Source organism: Stegostoma tigrinum, chromosome 3, assembly GCF_030684315.1.
Source record: "Stegostoma tigrinum isolate sSteTig4 chromosome 3, sSteTig4.hap1, whole genome shotgun sequence".
NCBI classification, from domain to species: domain Eukaryota; kingdom Metazoa; phylum Chordata; class Chondrichthyes; order Orectolobiformes; family Stegostomatidae; genus Stegostoma; species Stegostoma tigrinum.
This window is the reverse complement of record NC_081356.1, coordinates 122,749,457-122,771,963: the sequence shown is the minus strand read 5'-3', so window position 1 is coordinate 122,771,963 and position 22,507 is coordinate 122,749,457. Positions and strand designations below refer to the sequence as shown.

Below are 22,507 nucleotides of genomic sequence, written 5' to 3'. Positions count from 1 at the left end.
ACCATCTTCAGCTTCTTCTTCAGTGATTATCTTCACATCATGTCACTGAAGTTAAAGATTCTTTTTGGTGACCTCACAGTGTTCAGTTCCAAATGCCAATCTTTGGATATTGAAGCAGCTCAAGCCCTATTACGGCGAGACCCGAACAGCATTCAGTTTGGGCTGAGTCGTGGGCTTTGTGCCATAGAACAACCAAGCAGTGACCATTTTCAGCAAGAGAGAGATTAACTACTCTCCTTGATGCTCAACATATTGACCATCATCAAATATCTCAATATCACTGATTGACCGGAAATGTTAAGTGGCCTGACTACATCAAAAGAGCAGGTCAAAGGTTGGGTAGTCTGAGTTGACGACTGACTCCCCAGAGTGTGTCCTCCATCTGTAACGGTATGGCTCAGCAGTGTGGTAGAATGCTCTCTGCTTGCTAGGATGAGTGCAGCAATGCCACTCAAGAAATTTTAGACAGTCCGTGACTGCCATCTCATTCAATCAGTCTGAAAGGGTTATTATGAAGTATTTGTATAGCTCCAACTATTGAAGTATACATGGCTGTCTATGGGAGGAGCAAACAGTATTTTGTGTGTCTGATTGTCTGTTTGGCAGTCTCCCTTGTAACCATGACTTAGAGACATAATTTAGATTTACACCTCTTACAAAATTTGAAGTAGTGAACCTGTCAGGGTGTTATGATAATTTGCTCGTTATTTGTTCTGATGTAAACAACTTGCTGTTCCTCAGGCATTTCTTGGTTTTAACGCAACATTTTGGCAAATTCCAATATTGATGTAGCTTAGTGTTTCCTTTTGTATTCACAGGAGCAGATGATATCACTTTATTTGGGCTCAACCTTTGCTTAATGAAAGATTCATGCTTCAATGACACATGCATTAATCTCTCAAATTAAGAAGTGCAAAATAAACAAATTATTAATTGCAGTCATGGAACTCATAACAATACAATCAATGCATGAGAAATAATAGATTAAAACTGAGAATTTGTTAATTTGAATATCCATCATAGTGCGTCTGATAAAGTGTCTCAGATATTGGTTACTTGGCACTGAGTCTCAATGTTGAGAGGTAAGTCTGTATAAAACATTGAGAACCCTGGCCTCATAGAGGCACAAGGTAGAAAAATAAGGAAGTTATGCTAAATCTTTTAAAAATGTTGGCCAAGCCTCAGCTGAAATATTGTGACTAACTTTGGACGTATTTGGAGTTTATTTAAGACCTAGATAGATAGTTACTTGATTAGTAAAACAATCAAAGGTTTCAGCAAGAAGGCTGGAGGGTGGTTTTGAGGAAGCCATTTCTTTGGGTGGCACAGTGGCTCAGTGTATAGCACCAGGAACCTGGGTTCATTTCTATCCTTGGGCAATTGTCTGTGTGGAGTTTGCACATTCTCTCTATGTCTGCGTGGCTTTCTTCTGGTTTCCTCCCATGTCCAAAGATGTGCAAGTTACACGGATTGCCTGGGGTAAATTGCCCATAGTGTCCAGGGATGTGTAGATTAGGTGGGTTATAGGGGATGGGATGCATGGGATGCTCTGAGGGTCAGTTTGGACTTATTGGGCCGCAGGGCCTGTTTCCACACTGTAGGGAATCTATGAACATATCAGCCCTGATCGAATGAAGCAGATTCATTGGGCTGAATGGCCTACTTCTGCTCCTGTATCTTATTGTCTAATGTTTAGGACCTGAAGACCTTGGAAGAGGAGAACTACCAAACGTTACCAGGGACATGGGACTTCAGTTATATGGAGAGATTGCTCTTCTTTAGGGAAGAGGTTTTATAGAGTTGTTCAAAGTAGTGAAAGACTTTGTGTTGGTAAAATAACAAGAAAACAAATTTGTTTCCAGTGGCTGAAGCATCAGTAACCAGAGGAGAATACAATTAAAGCTAATGACATGAAAAACAAATGTTTTATATGGATAACTGCTGTGTGTCGGAATGAATTGCCTGAAACAGCTACAGCAGTCAATAATAAAAGGGAATCAGAATCTACTTAAATGAAAACATTTAGAAATCTATAATATGTCATTGGGATCAAATGGATAGCGATATGAAAAAGCCAACAAATGTGCCTGAATAACCCTTACCTATAATTGTTGAGATCACGAAAACCATGAAGTAGGGAATTGAAAGTGCCGAGATTCCATTGCAGTGTACACTATTAGTTCAGTTGGCTAAGCAGCTGGTTTGCAATGCACAGTCATACCAACCAGTGCATGCTGAGCCTTCTATGAGGGAGTCTCCTTCTGAAACTTTCTCCTTGTCTGAGGCACGGTGACCCTCAGGTTAAATCATCACCAGTTGTCTCTCTCTAATGAGAGAGCAGCCCTATGGTCTGGTAGGACAATGGTGACTTTACCTTCAATGTTAAAGTGATTCCTTCCCACTCCTTTCATGTGGGTATTGTAATATGGGGCGTTGTCACGCACTGCCCTATTTCCCTATAAAACAGTACTTATCTAAATGTCTTTTAAACATTGTAAATATCAGCTACTTCCTCTCGAACTTCATTCCACACTGGACCACTCTCTATGTAAAAACATTGACACAGGTCTTTTTTAAATCTATCTCCATTCACCTTAAGAATTATGCCCCTAGTCTTTAAATACCCCACTCTAGCAAAAAGACACCTGCCTCATTATTTTATAAACCTCTACAAGGTTACCTCTCAACATCCTATGCTCCCTGAAAATAATACCAGCCTATCCAGCCTCTCCTTGCAACTCAAACGCTCCATTCCTGGTAACAGCCTGGTAAATTTCTTCCGAGCCCTCTCCAACTTAATAATCTCCTTAATAATACTGGGGAGACCAGAACTGGGCACAGTACTGCAGAAGTGGCCTGACCAATGTCCCGTATAACCTCAACACGATGTCTGGGCTCCTGCTCTGAATGGTCGGAACATTGAATGCAAGCACGACAAATACTTTCCAAACCCTATATATCATGCAAATTTCAAATAATTATGCACCAGAGCCCCTAGGCTTCCCTGTTCTAAAACTCTGCCCAAGGCCCTACTTTTAATTGTATAAGTTTTGCCTTTGTTGATTTTATTGGCATATACAGAAGATTAGCTGGCTAACAGGAACTACAAAGTGGGCATAAATGGGTCTTACTCAGGTCAGTAAGATTAAATAAGTGGTGTGCCACAGGGATCAGCGCTGCGACCTTAACTGTTCCCAATTTACATAAATGATTTAGGTGAAGGTACAGAAGATACTATTGCAAATTTACTGAAGGAACAAAAATAGGAAAGATTTCAAGAAGCGACAAAAGTTACTGATAGGATAAGTCGGGAAAGTGGGCAAAGATGTCACAAAATGAGCATATATGAGAAAATGTGAAACTGGTCTTTTGGGCAGAAAGAATAAAATGAAGCACTCTTATTTAAATGATGAAACATTTCAAAACTCTGAGATACAGAAGGACTTGGATGTTGTCATGCATAAAACATTTTGGGATATGTTCTCTCTGAGAGGGTTATGAATCTTTGGAATGCTTTTCCTGAGAAAATGGTGAAAGCAGAATTCTTGACCTCTTCTAACTCAAACGTGAATGGATTTTTGTTAAGCAAGAGGTCGGCAGGTATAAATTGATTAGCCATAATCTTATTGAATGGTGGAACAAGTTCAAGAGGCTGCTCTTGCTCCTATTTTTAATATTCCTTTGTATGTTAGAGAAATTAAAGCATTTTCTACTTGCTACAGCAATGCACATCCCTGCACAAATCCAATATTAATCACCTAATACAGGCATAGAGTCATAGGGTCATACAGCATGGAAACAGCCATTCGGCCCAAATCGTCCATGCTAACCAGGTTTCCTAAACTGAACTGGTCCCACTTGTTTGTGATTGGCCCATATCCTTCTAAGCCATTCCTGTCTATGTACCTGTCCAAATGTTTTAAATGTTATAATTTTACTCACCTCTACCACTACCTTTGGCAGCTTGTACCATATGCATCACCCTCTACGTGAAAATTTTGCCCCTCAGGTTTCTTTTAAATCTTTCCCCTCTCACCTTAAACCTATGCCCTCTAGTTTTGGGCCATGGGGAAGAGACCTTGACAAATCATCCTATCTATGCCCATCATGATTTTATAAATCTCGACAAGGTCACCTCTCAGTCTCATATTCTCCAGGCAAAAAACAGTTCTAGCCTATCCAACCTCTCCCTATAGCTCAAACCTCCGGTCTCGGTAATATCCTCATAAATCATTTTTAGGCCCTTTTGATTTTAATAACATCCTTCCACATAGCACAAAATATAAAAAGGAAGCTACATCTCTAGAGCTTCCTTAAAATGTTGATGGCTCCCCAAAATGCCTCACAACTGTGAAATTCTGTTTTAATTGTTGTCACTCTTACAAAGCCAAGCAGAGCAGTCAGTGTGCATTGAGTCAGATTACACAAGCAGTAAATAACAACAATTACCAGGAAAAACAATTCCAATAGTGTTAGTTATGAGATGAATGTTTGATCCGAATATTGGAAGAACCCCCTAGCACTTCTTCAAACAATGCCATGTCATCTCTGGTGAGCAGGCAGGTGGGACCTCAGTAGAACATTTCATCTGATGTTTGCATGTCAGATAATGCAGCATTCTCTTGTGTGGTCTTTGCAAAATAGATTTGTATCAAAATATTTTTGTCCACTAAAACTGCCTAAATATTTTTACAAAACACCAACAAAAATGCACACATGCATAAAAATGAGAAGCAGGTGGAGGCCATGCAGCCCTCTAGCCTGCTTTGCCATTAATAAGATTGTGGCTGGCTTGATTGTTGCCTCAAATAGAATACTGATTGTGGATGATCAGCCATGATCATAGTGAATGGTGGTGGTGGCTCGAAGGGCCGAATGGCCTACTCCAGCACCTATTGTCTATTGTCTATTGTCAAATCCACATCCCAGCCTAGTCTGATAACCTTTGACTCTTCTGTTAATCAATAATATATTTATGTTTAGCTTATGTTTTGTTAATCTGCGCTCTCACCAAACATAGGTGTACATGGAAAAAGGATGCAGCTTCCTTTAGGTTGTTATGGTTGGCAATAAATGACTTGTTTCAAGTCTGGATATGCTGCAGAGTGAGAACAACAAGAGCTTGATTTTAGAGTGTCCTGCAGAGAGCTCACTGTGTAACTGGGACAGCTCCACTAATCCACCCTTTGCAGTTTAGTGCATTGACCCGATTACAATTCTGATTTCTCAATATTCCTAAACCAGAAATGTAATCTTTTACAAGTACCATGCTTGCACTCTACTGCAATGTCCACTGCTGAATTTCTCAAGACTTGTAAATTCACAACCATTAGATAGATAATCAAGGTTTTCATCATTTGTAGGATATGCCTCACACACAAAAAAATCAAGAACACTGCAAACTCATCCCACATTAGGCCATTTTGTCACAGTGAATAATGCAGGTGAATTTTTGAGGTGCTTTGAACAACATAATAATTACGTTTAGATGCAAAAGCTGGTACTGTACTGTGCCAATGTTTAGCATGGTTAAAATCAAAAATTAAGTTTAAATATAAAGAAAAATTGCAGGTGCATTCTCCACGACAATACTTCAATGATTAGAGTCTATTTGCCAACCATTCGGTACTCTCTCCTGAGGATCTATTGTATTCGCTGTTCCTGATGTGGCCTGCTCTACATCAGGGAGACCAAGCGGAGGCTTGGAGTTGCTTTGTGGAGCACCTCCGCTCAGTTCGTGACAAACGACAACACCTCCCAGTCGCAAACCATTCAACTCCCCCTCTACTTCCTGGACGACATGTCCATCCTAGGCCTCCTCCAGTGTCACAGCAATGCCACCCAGAAACTAGAGGAGCAGCACCTCATATTCCGCCTTGGGAGCCTAAACCCAATGGTCTCAATGTGGACTTTATTAGCTTCAGAATCTCCCCTTCCCCGACCTCATCCCAAGACCAGCACCCCCTCTCATCCCCACTTCCTTGACCTGTCCGTCTTCTCTCCCACCTATCCACTCCACTATCTACCAGCTATCACCATGCCCCCCCATTTGTTTCAGAGCCTCCTTCCCCTCCCCATCTTAAGAAGGATTCCGACCTGAAATGTCAACTTTCCTGCTCCTCTGATGCTGCCTGGTCTGCTGTGTTCCTCCAGCTCCATACCTTGTCATCTCAAACTTCAGCATCAGCAGTTCTTACTATCTCTGAGGATAAGTTGATGTTCCCTTTGAGACTTGGCATTCTTGTTAAGAAGTCCCTTCTTCCACACCATTTCTCGCATGTCTATTTTCAACAATACTCAAGTTTTAAACTGCCAAGTGACTACTCCTAGCAATATTTCAGCTGGTAACTGTTTGCAAATCCAGCTTGTTTACACTGTCTAACAAAAGACACCTCTACCACCTTGAAGGACAAAGGCAACAAGTGTATAGAAGTGCCACCAACTGTAAATTCCCTGCCAAGTCACACACCATCCTGACTTGGAACTGTGTCAAAAAGAAACGAAAGTACTGTGCATAGTGTAAATCAGGAGCAAAAGCAGAAGTTGCTGGAAAAGTTCAGCAGTTCTGGCAGCAACTGTGAAGGAAAAATCAGAGTTAATGCTTCAGGTCTGGCGACACTGGGCCTGAAATATTAACTCTGATTTTCTCTTCACAGATGCTGCCAGACCTGCTGAACTTTTCCAACAACTTCTGTTTTTGGAACTGTGTTTTCTGTTCCTACATTTTCAAGTGACTCAAAATCTTAGAATTCCCTTCCTTTTTACACTGTAGTGCAAACACCTCAGACTACAGTGAGCATTAAGTCCATGTCGTGCCAACGTTGTTCAAGCCCCATAAGCATTAAATGAAAGGACTGAGGGATCTGTTTCCACATTGTGGCTTCTGAGTATCACTCCAAGAGGACGGCCGCTATGAAGCATTTTTAAACACATTTACAGAGGAAGCCGTAGCAATTCACATTTAACTTCTGTTTCTAGGCAGTTTAAGCAAAAGAATGGGGCTGCCAATCTTTCAGAGCTGGATGGCCTCCCATCTGTCCCTCTGCCCAACCCAGCATAAGCATATTCAATATTCTTAATTAGTCAGGGGTCTGTCAGGAGTCACTTACAGTATCCCAATACCAGCATCTCCAGCTTCCAGCCCCTTGATATCTGGGTGCCTACCCAAAAGGGAAAATGCAGCCCCAAAGTCTTTAAACCCACTTTTCAAGAGCAAAATGCAGTGCAAATACCTTTAAAATTGGGTCTAATTCTTGCATCGTACCCTGATGTCCGTCCCATCAATTTGTCCAGAAAGTCAGATGGAGACATTGCCGGAGCACGAGACCTTGAGCCTTCTATCTCTTTAGTTGTCACCAAGCTGCAAGCAAACACATAGATCTGATATAAATAGGGACACAAGTAGCAATGTATGAAAATGTCACAAATTCCAACTTATCGATAGAACTTTGCAGTCTGAAAAGAAGAGTGAATGATTTTAGTTGTACTGGATACAGTTATGTTTGTGAGAGGGGTTAAGGTTTCAAGTATCAAATATTAAAGCCTTGCTTTTCTTGCTTAAAAGGATTTTCAGGAATTGATGAGTGCGCATGTTGCATCCCACATCATCGCCAACTCGACACAGCCAACTGTGCAGGCAATGAGAAAAGAGGAAGAGAATAAAAGACTGAACAGTATTGTATTTGCATTTCACCTTTCATCACTTTAAGAAATGGAAAGTATTTTGCAGCTAACAATATACTTTTGATGCCCAGTCACTGTTGTCAGTTCAGCGGAGTTCATCTGATAGTTTGGTGAATTAAGTCAAAGCGATGCCCATTAGGATAGCCCCAGATTACATTCCCCAATGTGTGCTGAGTTCATGCATTTTCAGATAGTACTTTCAGTAGGATTGGTACAGTTGGCCTCAGTACCTTGGAGTTATTGCATCAAAAATAATACCCCTTGCTAACACCTTAGTATTTGCCAACTTTTCTTGATGCTGGTATGGGTTGCTATTTGGCTGTAAGTTCTCCTTCCCTGCCCTATCTCACTGGTCAGCATTCAGATTGTCGGCAAGCACCACAAGTGACCATATCCTGAAGCCAGTCTCCCAACCTTATTTTAGATCATTCAGGCTCCTTTTTTTAAGCATAGTGAGCCAATGTGCCAACATGATGAGACTTGGGACTCACTTTGGTGGGTATTTGAACTATATCTCCAGCCTTCACAGGGACCTAGCAAAGATGGGCTTATTAAGACCACACCAGTGGCAACTAGAAGTGGTGGTCGCCAATCTGTCCAAATGATATTGTGATCTAGACACCTTAAAATGTAAGTTAATTTATTTTAATCATTTACCAGGGCAGATTTTCTTTTGTGGCTTCTCTAGTTCTGAAATTATAATCTGGAACACATCATTTTGTGCCCATTAAAATTCATAACCAAAGAAATCTAGAAATCTGCTAGTTTCTCCACAGCAGCTACTAGACCTGATGACTTTCTCTAACACAGCCCTGAAGAAGGGTGAGATCCGAAACGCTGACTGCTCCATTTGTCCAGATGCTGCCTGGCTTGCTGTGTTCTTCCAGCCTCCTGTTTGTCTACTTTGGATTCCAGCATCAGCAGTTGTTTCTTGGCTCTAACCAATGACAACTGCAGATTGTGTATTTGTGGTCAGATCCAACTCACTCCTGAGCATCCAACTAAAAAGTTCTGGCTTTCATCTGCCTTTTGCAGACTTGTGAAATTGGCATCTAGGGTCTAAAGCTAAGGTTCATTAATGTATAAAAAAAATGCCATTGACACTGGAAGCTCTAACCAAAAACAGAAAATACCCAATGGCATCTGTTGAGAGAGCACAGTGTTATCGTTTCATGTCTGTGGCCTTTCATCAGAATCATTCATTAACGTAAGTATCAAATCGCGAAAGAAATTCAGAGGAAACATTTTTATCGAGACGGTGATTAAAATGTGGGACTGACTAACACAAGGAGGCAATCAGCAGAGATGCAGCTAAGGGGAAGCAAATGGTGGAGAAATGTATCGAAGGATTCTCAGATAGAATTTGATGAAGTAGTGTAGGATGACGATAACCATCAGATTCGACAGGGTGAGCTAAGTGACTTGTTGCTGATCTGTAAATTCAAAGTGTCATGCACAGTGGAATGTAAATCATCCCTCAGTGCATTTCTACAAAGATCAATACAAAAAGGAAATGGAGTATTCAGAGCTCTCCTGGATGAGTAAAGCCACAGTAACTTTCAAGATCGTTGGCACCATTGAGGTAAAACCAATTCCCTATATCAGCAGAACAACGTCTGAATCCACTATTGAGAACTAATATATTCAATTATATTGAATATAACATATTCCTCCACCACTGACATACAGTGACAGCAGTACGTTAGCTCTACGGGATATAATATAGATTGCATCAGCAGCACTTTCTAGTCTCTATCACCAAGAAACACAAGAACAGCAAAATCACCATGTCAACTGGACACACCCCATCAATCCTTTATTACAGGCAAAATTCTGTGGATGCTGGAGATCTGAAATAGAACACAAAGTGCTGGTGAAACCCCTGAAGACTGGCAGCTGCTGTGGACAGAGAAAAACAGTTAACACTCTGAGTCTCATGGTTTTTCTTTGGAACTGAAGTCACGAACAGTTCAGGCTTCAGTTCCAGAGAAGACTAGAAATCTGCTTGTTTCTCCACAGCAGCTGCTAGACATGATGACTTTCTCTAACACAGTCCTGAAGAAGGGTGAGATCCGAAATGCTGACTGCTCCATTTGTCCAGATGCTGCCTGGCTTGCTGTGTTCTTCTAGCCTCCTGTTTGTCTACTTTGGACTCCAGCATCAGCAGTTTTTTTTTTGGCTCTAACTGACATCAAAATACAATGTTTTTTTGTGTTCCCACATCCCAAAAACAAATGTTTTAAATTGTTGCATTATACAAACAGTTTGGTTATTAATTTTAATGGGCTCAAAATGAGGGTTCCAGATTATAATTTCAGAGCTAGAAAAACCACAAAAGGAAATCTGCCCTGGTAAATAAAGCAATAGAAAGATCTTGCATTTACGAAGCACTTGGCATGACCACAAGGTGGTTCAATCTTTAACAGTCAGTGAAACATTTTTTACGTGTGGTTGCTGTTGTAATGTAGAAGACACAACAGTTTTGTTTTTTTCCATGGGAATGGGCGTTACAGGAAATATTTATTGCATTTCCCTAATTGTCCTTGAGCTGATCGCTAATCCATTTCAGAAGACAGTGAAGAAACAATCATATTGCTGTTGTTCTGAAATCACAGGAGGGCACAGTATGCAAGGATAGTAGAGTCCTTTGCCAGATCATTGAATGCAATGTTTTTTTCTTTTAATGATACCTTAATGGTCACCATTACTGAAAATGGATTTCAATTCAAATTTTATTAATTGAATTTAATTATCACTACCTACCATGGTCCAATTTGAATCCACATCCTTAAAGTGCTAAGCCTGGGGCTCTGTATCACTAATCCAGTCAAATTGCCACTGCACCCCCCTCTTCCCCAAGGTTGCCTGTGCAGGATCCTTCCAATCTCCTGGAAAGACATATGCACCAACACCAGCATCTTTGGCCAGGCCAACATCACTAGCACTGAGGCACTAATCACCCTTGATTGGCTACAATGGGCTATGCACATCATCTGCATGTCCGACGCGAGACTCCCCAAGCAGGTGCTCTACTCCCAGCTTCGACATGGCAGGCGAGCCCCAGATGGACAGAGAAAGTGCTACCCTCAAGGCCTCATTGGTGAAGAGCAACTTCCCACAGACGCCTGGGAGTCGCTGGCCCTAGGCTGTCCAAAGCCGAAGAGAAGCATCCAGGAAAACGCCAAGCACCTGGAGACTTGCTGTCCAGAAGCCAGGTAAAAACAGCGTAAGGAGTGTGCTGTCACACTATACTCACCCCTTCCCATGACCACTTTCTGTCCCAAGTGTGGCAGAGCTTGCGGTAGCTGCATCTACGTGTACAGCCAGCTACACACTCACACTGAGGGTGGAAGAAAGTCATCGTCATCTGTGAGGAACCGCCAATGACGATGATGAGTGCCCCCAAAATAGACTGGCACAAAGCAAGATCCCAAAGCCAGCAACAGTTCAGTTCAAGATGTCCAGGTGCTTTGCTTGATGACCGGCTGGGGGACGACTGTTCAGATACAACACTTAGAAGAAATTCCCACCTTTCATTTGGAATAGGATCTAGGGAATTTGAAATTGATCTGGGAAGAGAATTAATTTCTAGCCTCGAAAAGCCTTATATGAAAGTGGTATCAGTCTTTTATACATGATAACATAGGGCTGTGTGTCTTACATGCATACTTTAATTGTAACAAAAGTACTTTTGTGAACAAGGCATGCACACAGAAACTAGCAAGGACATTTTTAAGACAAAGACAGGAAATAGAATTTAGTAAGGGCAATATTCACATTGGTAGACTGACAGTGAATATATTGGTTTATTTATAATATTTACACATCAATGAACCTTTGGCTTTGCTCTTTGCTTCTGTGCCTTGCACTGCACGCACCACTCAAACAGAAATCCTCCAGTCCAATTCAAGGATTTGTTTAAATATTGAATTTGTATTTAAAGAGTTTGAAGGAGAGGGAAGTTTATTGATGATGCTCACTTCTCAGTATAATATCCTTGAAGTGACTTTAGTCTGTCTGGTTGATTCATTCCATTGATTTTTTTTTTGATTTGTCCCTTTTTTAATGTCTGAATCTGCCTGTTCAAATCTTTCAGCATTTTGTGTGTTCGCAGTTTCTAATATAGACTTATACTGTCTTGCCAGTTCAGTCAATAACTAAACACACAGATCAAGAAACCTTGGGTTTGGTTTTGTAAGAATATGAGAAATAGGAGTGGGACTGGGCTCGTACACAAAATAAAGTTCACAGTGTTCTAGGTTTCATTAATGGGCTACAGAGTACAGGAGCAACAAAGTCATATATTGAGACGCACACAAACAGAAAGTGAGGGACAACCCCAGTCCTGAAGAAGGGTCATTAGACCTGGAATGTTAACTCAGTTTCTCTCCACAGATGTTGCCAGACCCATTGAGTTTCTCCAGCAATTTCTATTTTTGTGTGTTTCATTTGTAGTTCTTTGTTTTATATTAAAGGTTATATTGAGTATGTGAGATACCAGAGGAGCAAAAGATGAGGAATTTTCCTGGGACACACACAAGCTGGGTGGGGAGGTGGGGTCACGTCTTTTTGCAAAATAATGTAATATTCCTGCTTCATTTCGTCTAAACCTTCAAAAATAACTTTGGAAATTCTCGTGGAAATTCTCTCCTGTTTCACAGCTGCATTCATTCTGTAAAGGAAACCTCAATGAATGCATGTATTTCTGCTCTCCAATGAAGCATTCTGATTCTACGCATGTATAGTGTCTAATTGACATTTCATCCTCTTGTGGCTACATGGTGTTTCATGGTGATTTGCCCACAAACACGAAGATCTGTGCCTCCTGGACTATAGAGTTTTATGTTAGTTGGTTCTGACTTTCAGACTTCAAACATGGCAAGCTGTCTGCCTTGAAACAACTGCTCCTGTGTCAATTTCAAATTCTGTCTCAAGGTCTTATGCTTAAAGATTCAGAATCTGCGTTGACTGTTTTGAGCTCCCCAAGGAATGCTGCCTTCAACTTTTGTTCTGCACTATTATTCCTTTGAATTTTCTTATTGTTGTATGATTTCCATTCCTCAGAAAATCGTTCTTCTGAAGGGCTTTACCTTTGTTTTTGAGGTGATGAATGTGCTGATAACTTACAATGTTTTTTGAAAGGCCTTTTTAAGGGGACTCCTGGCTTCAGCATGCCTGAAAAGTGGACTGTTTGTGGGGTTGTCATTGCTGTTTCCAGAACTGGGAAACCTGGAACACTTTGCAGAGACTTTGCAGAAGCCCTGGAGCTGTGTTTAAAGACTGTCTCATACAGAAGATGGACTCTACTTATGCAATTTCATTTTATTCTTTATGTAACTCAAGATAGCACCAGTTTGTGGTGAGAAAAAGCTTTTCACTGTATCTTTCTAGATATGTGACAATAAACAAACAACTCAGATAACTCGGAGATAATAGGAACTGCAGATGCTGGAGAATCTGAGATAACAAGGTGTGGAGCTGGATGAACACAGCAGGCTAAGCAGCATCAGAGGAGCAGGAAAGCTGACATTTCGGTGAGGGGTCTAGGCCCGAAACATCAGCTTTCCTGCCCCTAAGATGCTGCTTGGCCTGCTGTGTTCATCCAGCTCTACACTTTGTTATCTCAGATAACTCCGTCAACTCTAACTGCAAGGCTTCAGTCATCGTTTTAGTTCTGTGTGAGCATAGAACCTAGCATGGTCGATGGTGTTGATTCTGCTGTTCTCACATTTTGGTAACATTCTGCATCATGACAATACCATTGTGAGGTCTACCTGTTTGATCATTTCAGAGGAATCCCTTGAAGTACTGAAAGATTAAGACTGCTGCCTGTGTAGTGAATTATTCAAATCTTTTATCTTGTTTGATTAACACAAATCTGATAAGTACTAATCCCTCACAGGTTAACTTTTCATTCTCTAATTAATTCATTCTTCAAAGCTCTATACCTGCAACATCCTGTCAGATGACATTTATTTGTTAAAAATGTTGATTCTCCCAGATGCTGATTAAATCTCGCTTGTTCCATCACTAAATTTCCTTTGGCCCTAAAATGTATATCATAAGCTTTAATCGACATGTTACACTCTGGCGTGCTTTCTTCCACACGTTGTCTCATGAGGGCATCATCAGCTATTGAGCCTACAGTATATAGATACATCCTGACTGGATGGCCCTGCTCTGTTATGTGCCAACCGGAAAACACTCAATTGCACTGAAACTGCCCCTTTGAGACCGCTTACTTCTAGCCTCGCCGTGGGCCTTCTGTAACTCCGAAAGGTTGAGGTAATGGTGAAATCTGCAATAGAGGTGGCCTCCCACAGATTAATGTGTTTGACTGAACTGGGTACGTACTTGGGCCACTTCTTCTCACTGCCAAAGTGTTCTGGTTCTCCCACTTTATTCTCGGGAGTATTAAGGATCATGGCTTGGCTGAGAAGATTTCTGAGGTTTCTTTTCCTGCCCTTTGATGTCTTCTTGCTCCGTGACTCTGCATTCAAAGTGTTCTTAGCTTCTTTTGCAGCTCCTTGAGCCGTCTCCTTGTCTAGTTTTTTTTTATTTTTGAAGTATTCTGAGGTCCTATCCTGCCTTTGGAGTTTTTCCTTTTTGGCTGTGTCTCTTGGGTACTGTTTGCATTTCAAATCTTGGCACTGTTTTCTTTTAACCACCAACTGCTACCATCTTATGGTCAGTGTCTAGGCAACTGAAGGCACAACTGCCAATGGTGGATAAATTATCTCTAAGAATGGACAAGAGGCTAGAATTAGAGCAGCACAGGTGTCTCAGAGCTGGAAGAAATGCATAGAAGTGTAGAGCAGCGGAGCAATATGGAATCAAGGATGAGTATCTAAAACTCAATGCATTACTTGACTGGCAGCCAATCTACTTCAATGAACACTAGAGTGATAGTGTGGCGGAATTTCTTTTGAGATATGTCCCAGGTGACTGAGTTCTGGATGACCTCAGGTTTCTAGACAGTAGAATGTGGGAAATCAAAATATGAATGAGGGTGTTGCCTATGTTTTAGACATCTTGACCAGTTTACGTATTTACCCCAAGCACTCTTGTTGGCAAGATCGACAAAGAGACACAGAATTCAGTTTCTACCTCAACTTGATACTACAAACAAAATTTTCTTTCTTAAAAAACAACATGCATTTCCCAAATTTCACCCATACTTACTCTTTATCTAGCTATTTCATTCTGAGAAAGGATATTACCCAAAATTATCCATGTGCCTAAGCTGGGCCATTGGAATCTCCTCCTTCTCTGATGAGGGTTTGTCTTTCTTCCATGAAAGTGGGCCCTCCCAGGTCAGGCCAATTCTTCTCCTATGTCTTTTCATGTCGTCACATAGCCTTCTGCTACAAGCCTTGTTGTGAGTCTTCACTGAACGGGTGGCTTCCAGGTATGAGTTTTATCCCCCTTACCCCAGACCCTCCTGAATGCTCTGTGGCTTTTGGCCGATAGGGTCATGAGTGGGGTCCAAAGCATCCGATGGGGTCACGCCAAAACTGTTCACTGTTGCCATGCTCGGTAGGTGAAAGTGCACATGTCAAGCACTGACTGAAAGTCAAGATGCCAAAAAGCCTAATGTATACTTTGTCGATATAGAGCCCCAGGACTATCTGTAACTGGGCCCCCTGACCTTTTGTGACCTCTTTGACCTTGGTTTCCACTCTTCTCTGCAGCCAATAGCTGCTGGCTGCAGTTTCACTTATTTTGGCCAATTTTCTCTGGATTTGTCCATCAGTGGGTAAAGTTAGAATGGCTAATTTTGGACCCATGGTCACTTGACCATAAGGGCTCAGCAGCAGGTGAGCTGAGACAGGAGTGAAGCCACATGATTTTATGCAGGCAGAGAGAGTCAGTCTTAGAGGTGGCATGAACATGTGGTCAGATGGTCTAGTGGTTCTATCGCTGGACAGTTAATTTAGAGAACCTGATAACATTCTGGGCACCTGGGTTCAAATCCTGCCACAACAGATGGTGGAATTTGAATTCAATAAAATATATGGAATTAAGAATCCAATGATGACTATGAATCCATTGTTGATTGTCGGAAAAAATCCAAATGGTCCACTAATGCTCTTTAGAGCAGGAAACTGCCATCCTTATCCTGGTCTGGCCTACATGTGGCTCCAGATCCACAGCAATGTGGCTGATTCTTAACTACCCTCGAAGCAATTAGGGATAGGCGATAAATATTGCCTGGCCAACAACACTCAGTCTGTTAATGACTAAAAATAAAATCTCAGTCTCACATGTGACAAAAAATTGTGGTCAGACTGAATTAATCTCGCAGAGCAGTCAGGAAGAACAATCTAATTGATCGTGATGGATTTGAGTTTGATGGTTGCCTTTATAAAATTGGTATGATATTTTGTTTATGTTTTTAATTCTGTCACACTTCAGTCTTTCTGAAAATTTTTGAATCATTCAGATGAGATGGTCAATAATTTCATTGTAGGTCTCTTCTAGTTTATTGCAAAGTAGACCTCGCCAAGCACAGCTGTCCTTTTTCTGTACAGACATAGCCCGTTCTCTGTTCGTGTTTCTTTACCATTTGCTCAGTGAGCTGGATGATGATGATATCCCCTCTGATAGTCCAGGTCTGAGGAAACACCTGGTTTCTCCACTGGGCCTCGACATAGCAGCTGAGGTTTGCTGATTCTCATACGTTTCTGTCGTTAAAAAATCTCACTCGCAACCAAAGTCTTTGAGTTGTTGCTGTTTCTCTCGGTGAATTTTTTGAGGTTTCTGCATCAGCATTGATCTGTTGATGTGTTCAGGCTTGAAGAAGCATTTGACAAACAATCAGTTGCCCAGATGCCGCCAACAGAAAGTGAACTTGTGAAATAGACTTTTTCTTCATTGATTGCATTTACAAATAGCACTGAATGAAAACGTCAAAATTGAATCCATTTCTCCAGAAACATTGGACAGTCTTTATGTTTTTAAAGTTGTTTCTTAAATGACTTTTGTTCAGAATTTAATGAGGCAGTGAGTGAAGGAAGATGCTTTATGCAATACTGAGAGTGGTCGAGCATGTGCTTTGTTGGAAAGTGGCTAAAATCATGGAGATAGAGTGAACATAAGGCTTTGGACAGAAGATGGTAGCACTTGCACTTTCATTCACTGGATAAAATATCATGACAATTCACAGTTAAGATTCAGGGTTCATATTTGTTCTTGCAGTGGTATCTCTGCTACAGCGGACTCTGCGCCTAGATCCCCTGCTTTCTAAGCAGCCAGGTAAGTACAAAGGGCTAAATGTAACTTTCTCCTGACTGAGTATCAGTTTCATTGACTTTCAGTGAGGATATCTCTATGGGAGGCCTAGTATGTTTGCTCATTGGATCTGGCCAACCTCGCTTCATTATCAACCTACCCTCCTGCTATGGTGTCCAATCTAGTCCCACTCTACCATTCATTCTACCTGGAACAACTCACCGCAGCTGGGGTCCCTGGGATGGATTGGCATCCCTGGCACTGGCATGACTTTAAAAGGCCGATTTTGCACTCGGGCAAGCACTGTTCATTCGGGGATGCCCTGCATGGCTCCTGACATTTTCCCCAGAAGTGGCAGGCAAGGGAAAATTGGTGCCCTGCTTTGCAGGCCCATTAGATGGGAAGGTGCAGTGGGGGACTTCCTATTCCCCCAGGGCCAGCACGAGAAACTATAGCACCAATCTATGCCATCCTGGTCCAAGGTTGCCACGCGGGTGAGCACAGTTTCAGCCTGGGAAAAAATCCCAGCAGTGTTGGGAGAAACTCAATGGTCTTCTTCACTCTTAACAGTGCAAGTACTACCATCTTCTGTTCAAAAGCCTTACACTGACTCTATCACCGACTTTTGCCACTTTCCTACAATGTACATGCTCCACCACTCCCAGGTTGCATAAAACATCTTCCTTCACTTATTGCCATCCACCCAAACCCCGAAACTATTAACCCTGCATGCTCTCTGCACTATCTACTCACCTGCTCAGAAAACCTTCCCAAATGCACCAAAACTGAGAGCTCCGCCATTCACTTCCAGCTCCCTTAATATCTGCGTCTCTCTCATTTAAGGGAGAAAACAGCCCACCATAAGGTCAAAAGAATCAAAACAGGAGCAAAAGATGAGCTGAATCCTCAGTGATAATGGGAACTGCAGATGCTGGAGAATCCAAGATAATAAAATGTGAGGCTGGATGAACACAGCAGGCCCAGCAGCATCTCAGGAGCACAAAAGCTTTCAGTGTTCAGTGTGCTAGCTGTGGGTGGTAAATATTGTATCATATCAGAAAAGGATTCAAAATTACACTACACCTTATCCCTCTGCAATTTCCTTACAAACATCTAAACCACAGTGAAGGCTACCACTTTCTTTACACTAGGGTTTCTTGCTCAGATGCAGGATACTACAGCAGTGCAGTCAATTTTTTTCTCTTTATCTGGATTCTTTCCTGAGTGACCTCAAACAAACATGTGAACTACACTAAACTAAACTATCACTTTAATTTCAAAGCAATCACATGAGCTCTCTAAAGCAATGTCTAGTAGTCCTTTACCCTTTGGCATACGTTAATCCCAGATTGTCTGAGTTTATTATTTGTTCTGCCTTTTGCTGTCTGCTGTTGGATCTAGATTGCCAAGCAACAGAAGTTTTCATTTCTCTCTCTCTATATATTTTCAAATGTATTGAACTATTCACCTCAAAATATCAATAACGTGCTTGGAAAAAGACAGGCTTCTAAAGTTCAAAATAAATTATGGTTGTAGCACTAAACTTCAATGAAACAACCTCAGATTTTTGGTGTAAAATCTTTCTTTCATTCACAGAATGAACAGATTATGACCAATTTTGAGTAACTGTTCTTGTAGACTCATTTGACATGTGGACTGTAAAATATTCCAGAGTTGGCGCTAAACTCAAAATCTCTCTTTTTATAGTAGAATATTTTTGCTGAGCGACATGGTGCCTCAGTGGTTAGCATTGCTGTCTCACAGTGCCAGGGACCTGGGTTCAATTCCACCGTCTGTGTGGAGTTTGCACATTCTGCCTGTATCTGCTTGGGTTTCCTCCAGGTGCTCCAGTTTCCTCCCACAGTCCAAAGATTTGCAGGTTAGGTGGATTGGCCGTGCTAAATTGCCCATAGTATTCAGGGATGTGCAGATTATGTGGATTATGGGGGATGGCTCTGTGTGGGTGGGATGATCTGTGGGTCAGTGTGAACTTGTTGGGCTGAAGGCCCTGTTTCCACACTGTAGGGATTCTATGAAAAATTGTTAGCTTGTGAGGAAAAGTAACTAAACGGCTGATCATTCTCTATTTCATTGTCCTGCAATAAAGCTGCATAGTATTGATCATTTCCATCATGAACTTGATCTCTTTCCTCACTTGAGCAACCTTCTCTGGATTGAATTGCTAAGAATATTCCTTTATGTGTGACACATCTCCTACTTGAACATCATGTTTGACTGAAGATACTGTTCTGATCTATTCGAAGAAATATAATTCTGAAATAACTTTCATAAGTTTTTGATTTTAGTAGGGTAATAGGTTGGAACTACATCATGGGCTGAAGTGCCTGTACTGTTCTATGTTCTATGTTCTAAGTGATAGAATCATAGAATTTTACTGTACATAAGAAATCCACTTGACGCATTGTGGTCTGCACCAGCTCCTGAAAGAGCTCCCTCACTAGTCCCATTCTCAAAGCCCTAACTCCATAGCCCTCTAAATTCATCACCGATAGACGAAAGTGATATTTCATACTATTACATCTAATGTCTTAAACACCTTCAGGTTATCTAGAAGATGACCAAATAATAAGGAGGAAGATAATAAATTTCAAGGCCAAACCAGCAAGTAATGAAAGTTGGAGCTTTGTAAATATGTAAATTGAAGAAAGAAGCCACAATGAACTTAGACCTCTTAGAGAATGAGGCTGGGGAAAATAAAAATGGAGAACCACGAAATAGCAGGAGAGTTGAATGAATATTATGCATCAGTCTTCACAGTAGAGGATATCAACAGCATTCCAAAACACATAATAATCAAGGGCTAAGAGGGGGAATGGGGGAAAACAAATAAAAGCAATAAGAGCCACTAAGGAAAAGAATACAATGAAAACTAATGGGGCTAAAGGCGGATAAGTCCCCTGGATTTTAAATAAAAAGAGAAAGTGCTGGAGAAACATAATGGGTCTTGTAGCACCTGTGGAATGACAAGCAAAGCTAACATTTTCAGTCAGATGTGACTCTTCATTGGAAGTAGAAGGGGCTGGGAAATGATGCGTTTAATGCTGTCGACAAAGGGGGAGGATGAGGGAATAGAACAGACGGTGATTGGTGATGGTGTCAACAGCAAAAGACAAAGGGAGTGCTAATCGTAGTACAGGAAAGTTACAGATGCAAAAGAAACACGAATGATGGTGAGAATAGTTGAAAATAGGTCAGCTCCACTAAAAATGTTGTCAGTGTCCATGGTCTTTGCCCTCAGGCCTTTCTTAATGTCACCAACAATGAAGTGAGTTCACCAAAGTTTGGCTTTTGTGTTGTGAGGCACCTCATAGTGAAAAGCTTAACTTAGCGTTGTTATCAAACATAAGCATATGGTTGTCTGAACCTCCAACCATAATTTTTAGATTCTCATGAAAAGCCAATAAAACTTATTGTCTATCCAAGCCTCCAATATCAGTCACGTTAATTTCTATAAGCCACCTTTGCAAAGGAGATTTGTCGAATTTCTCCTGGAAATCTATGCAGGTAACATGGAATAAATTTTGTTCCTCCAACAGATTTGTTAGATCATCACAAGTTTGTTGGACACAACTTACCATTTCCAAATTCATGTGCGCTTTCTCCGAGCAGTTCAAATTTGTTGAAACACTGGGTCACTTTGTCCACAGTTTGCAGGTTGCAGTAAATTTCCTGCAACTGGCATTAGAAGTATAAAATGAGTTTATAATTTTCCCATCTTAAGTGCTGCATGTCATTGGCATATTTCTAAATAATAGGAAAATGTTTGCGTTTTGGAATACAATAATGACCATGCATCAGGATTTTCTTCATCAACATCATTTCAAAGCTTCAGGGAGAGGACAGCAGATTCCTGGAGGGTTGTCCATTTTTAGTATTGTTAATTTCTGCAACAAAGTTTGTGTTGAACTGAACCTTGATTTATTTTCATGTTTCATTTTATCTTTGAAACTTGCTATGAAGACCAATATATCTAACCAGTTGGTTTAACACTTTTAATTTCTGATTACTTGAGTCAATTAATAAGGAGACCACATTGTCCTCTTTCTCCTACTTGGTTAAATTTGACTAAAGCAGAGGATTCCAGAATACGCCCCATTTCTGAAGAAGGGTCCCAATCTGAAACATCAGCTTTCCTGCTCCTCTGATGCTGCCTGAACTGCTGTGCTCCTCCAGCTCCACACTGCGTTATCTCAGACTCGAGCAATGGCAGTTCTTACTATCTCAGGGTGTGCTCCCCTGTGCTTTGCCCTTATTTGGCTTGAGGCAGGAGCAATGGTCACTTGCAGCACCCAGGGAGCCTTCCATTGGAGAGAAATCAGGAACTCATAGCAAGGTGAGTCTGGATGGTATCTGGGCCAAGTTGGCAAGGATGGAGGCCAGGATTCATAGGGCCAGTAGAGACGAATTACACAAAGATAATGCTGTAAACCTTGAGGGTGCATCCTTTGGGCACAAGATCTCCAAATGGGAGGTCCCATTTTCGTACAACCCAAATGCCGTCATGCTTCACCTGGCAGCTTAAGTATTTGGCACCAGTCTCTCCATTGTTAGCAAAATTCCAGTGGGGTAGGGAGGAGGCTGTTGTGTGTTCATTAATTGGTTGATAAGGGACTCAGTTCATCTAGATGTGAGTGAAGTGCCTAACACCTTCCCCAACATGGGTAAAATACCTGTGGCAGTTTATGTGGGCGGGAGGGGTGCAATGGTGCTGCCAGTGCATCCAAATTTACACATCACCCCAACCGTCCCATCTTAAAGACAGCTGAGGCAGCCTAAAAGCAGCCAAACAAATCTGGTCCCCTCACAGAAATGCCAGTTTTGAATGCCCATCCAGTAACACTGCTTGACACAAGCGTTAATTCACGCTGAATGTATCGTTAGCTATGTTTCACTGGGGATAATTCGACTAAATGCTAATGTAGATTATCAGTAAAAATTGTTGTCTGACTTCTACTTCTGATTTCCTCCAGAAACAATGTCGCATGTTTAATTACAGATCAGCGTCACAGTTCTGCATTACTTGGGGATTGAAATATTAATATGTTGCTTGGTTAGTAGAAGCAGAAATTGAAGATTAACAAGTGAAGTGACAGTTAGACAAGTGATATTCTGGAAGTGAAAAAGCATACAGTTAATATTATTGACTGACCTAATAAAGAGCTATTGTTGTTCTATTTTTCATGGCTATATTATCTCTCATTTATTTACATATTTTTACTTCCTGCTTTGAAGATGTAGACAATTAGACTGAAACACTGGCACGATTCACTTTGAGCAAGACATTAAACATCATTCTCATTACTTCCCTCATGAAAGATGATGTTTACAAAATCATAGAAGCATAGAATTATGAGAAGACCGCAAGACAAGGCAATTTCATTAATCAGTTCTATAGTTTTCAAGATATCATCTCATTCACTCCTCCAGCAATTGTTTCGCCTTCAAGTTTCTCAAGCATTTCATTTTGAAAATGACTGTTGAACTTGTATCCACTGTTCAATCAGACAGAGCATTGCAAATCCTAACCAACTGTTGTATAAAGGAAGCTTGTCCATAGCTATGTCTATTGTTA

At 41.2% G+C, this 22,507-nt stretch overlaps 1 protein-coding gene across 3 annotated transcripts in view; it reads right to left on the bottom strand.

Annotated features, from left to right (window-relative positions):
* Nucleotides 1-22,507, bottom strand: part of glra3 (glycine receptor, alpha 3) — a 182,790-nt gene that overhangs the window by 123,999 nt on the left and 36,284 nt on the right. For all 3 annotated transcript variants that reach the window (XM_048528199.2, XM_059644863.1, XM_048528200.2), the window contains one exon: nt 7,233-7,360. In XM_048528199.2, the coding sequence (XP_048384156.1) occupies nt 7,233-7,360 (128 nt within the window). The remainder of the gene's footprint in view (nt 1-7,232; nt 7,361-22,507) is intronic.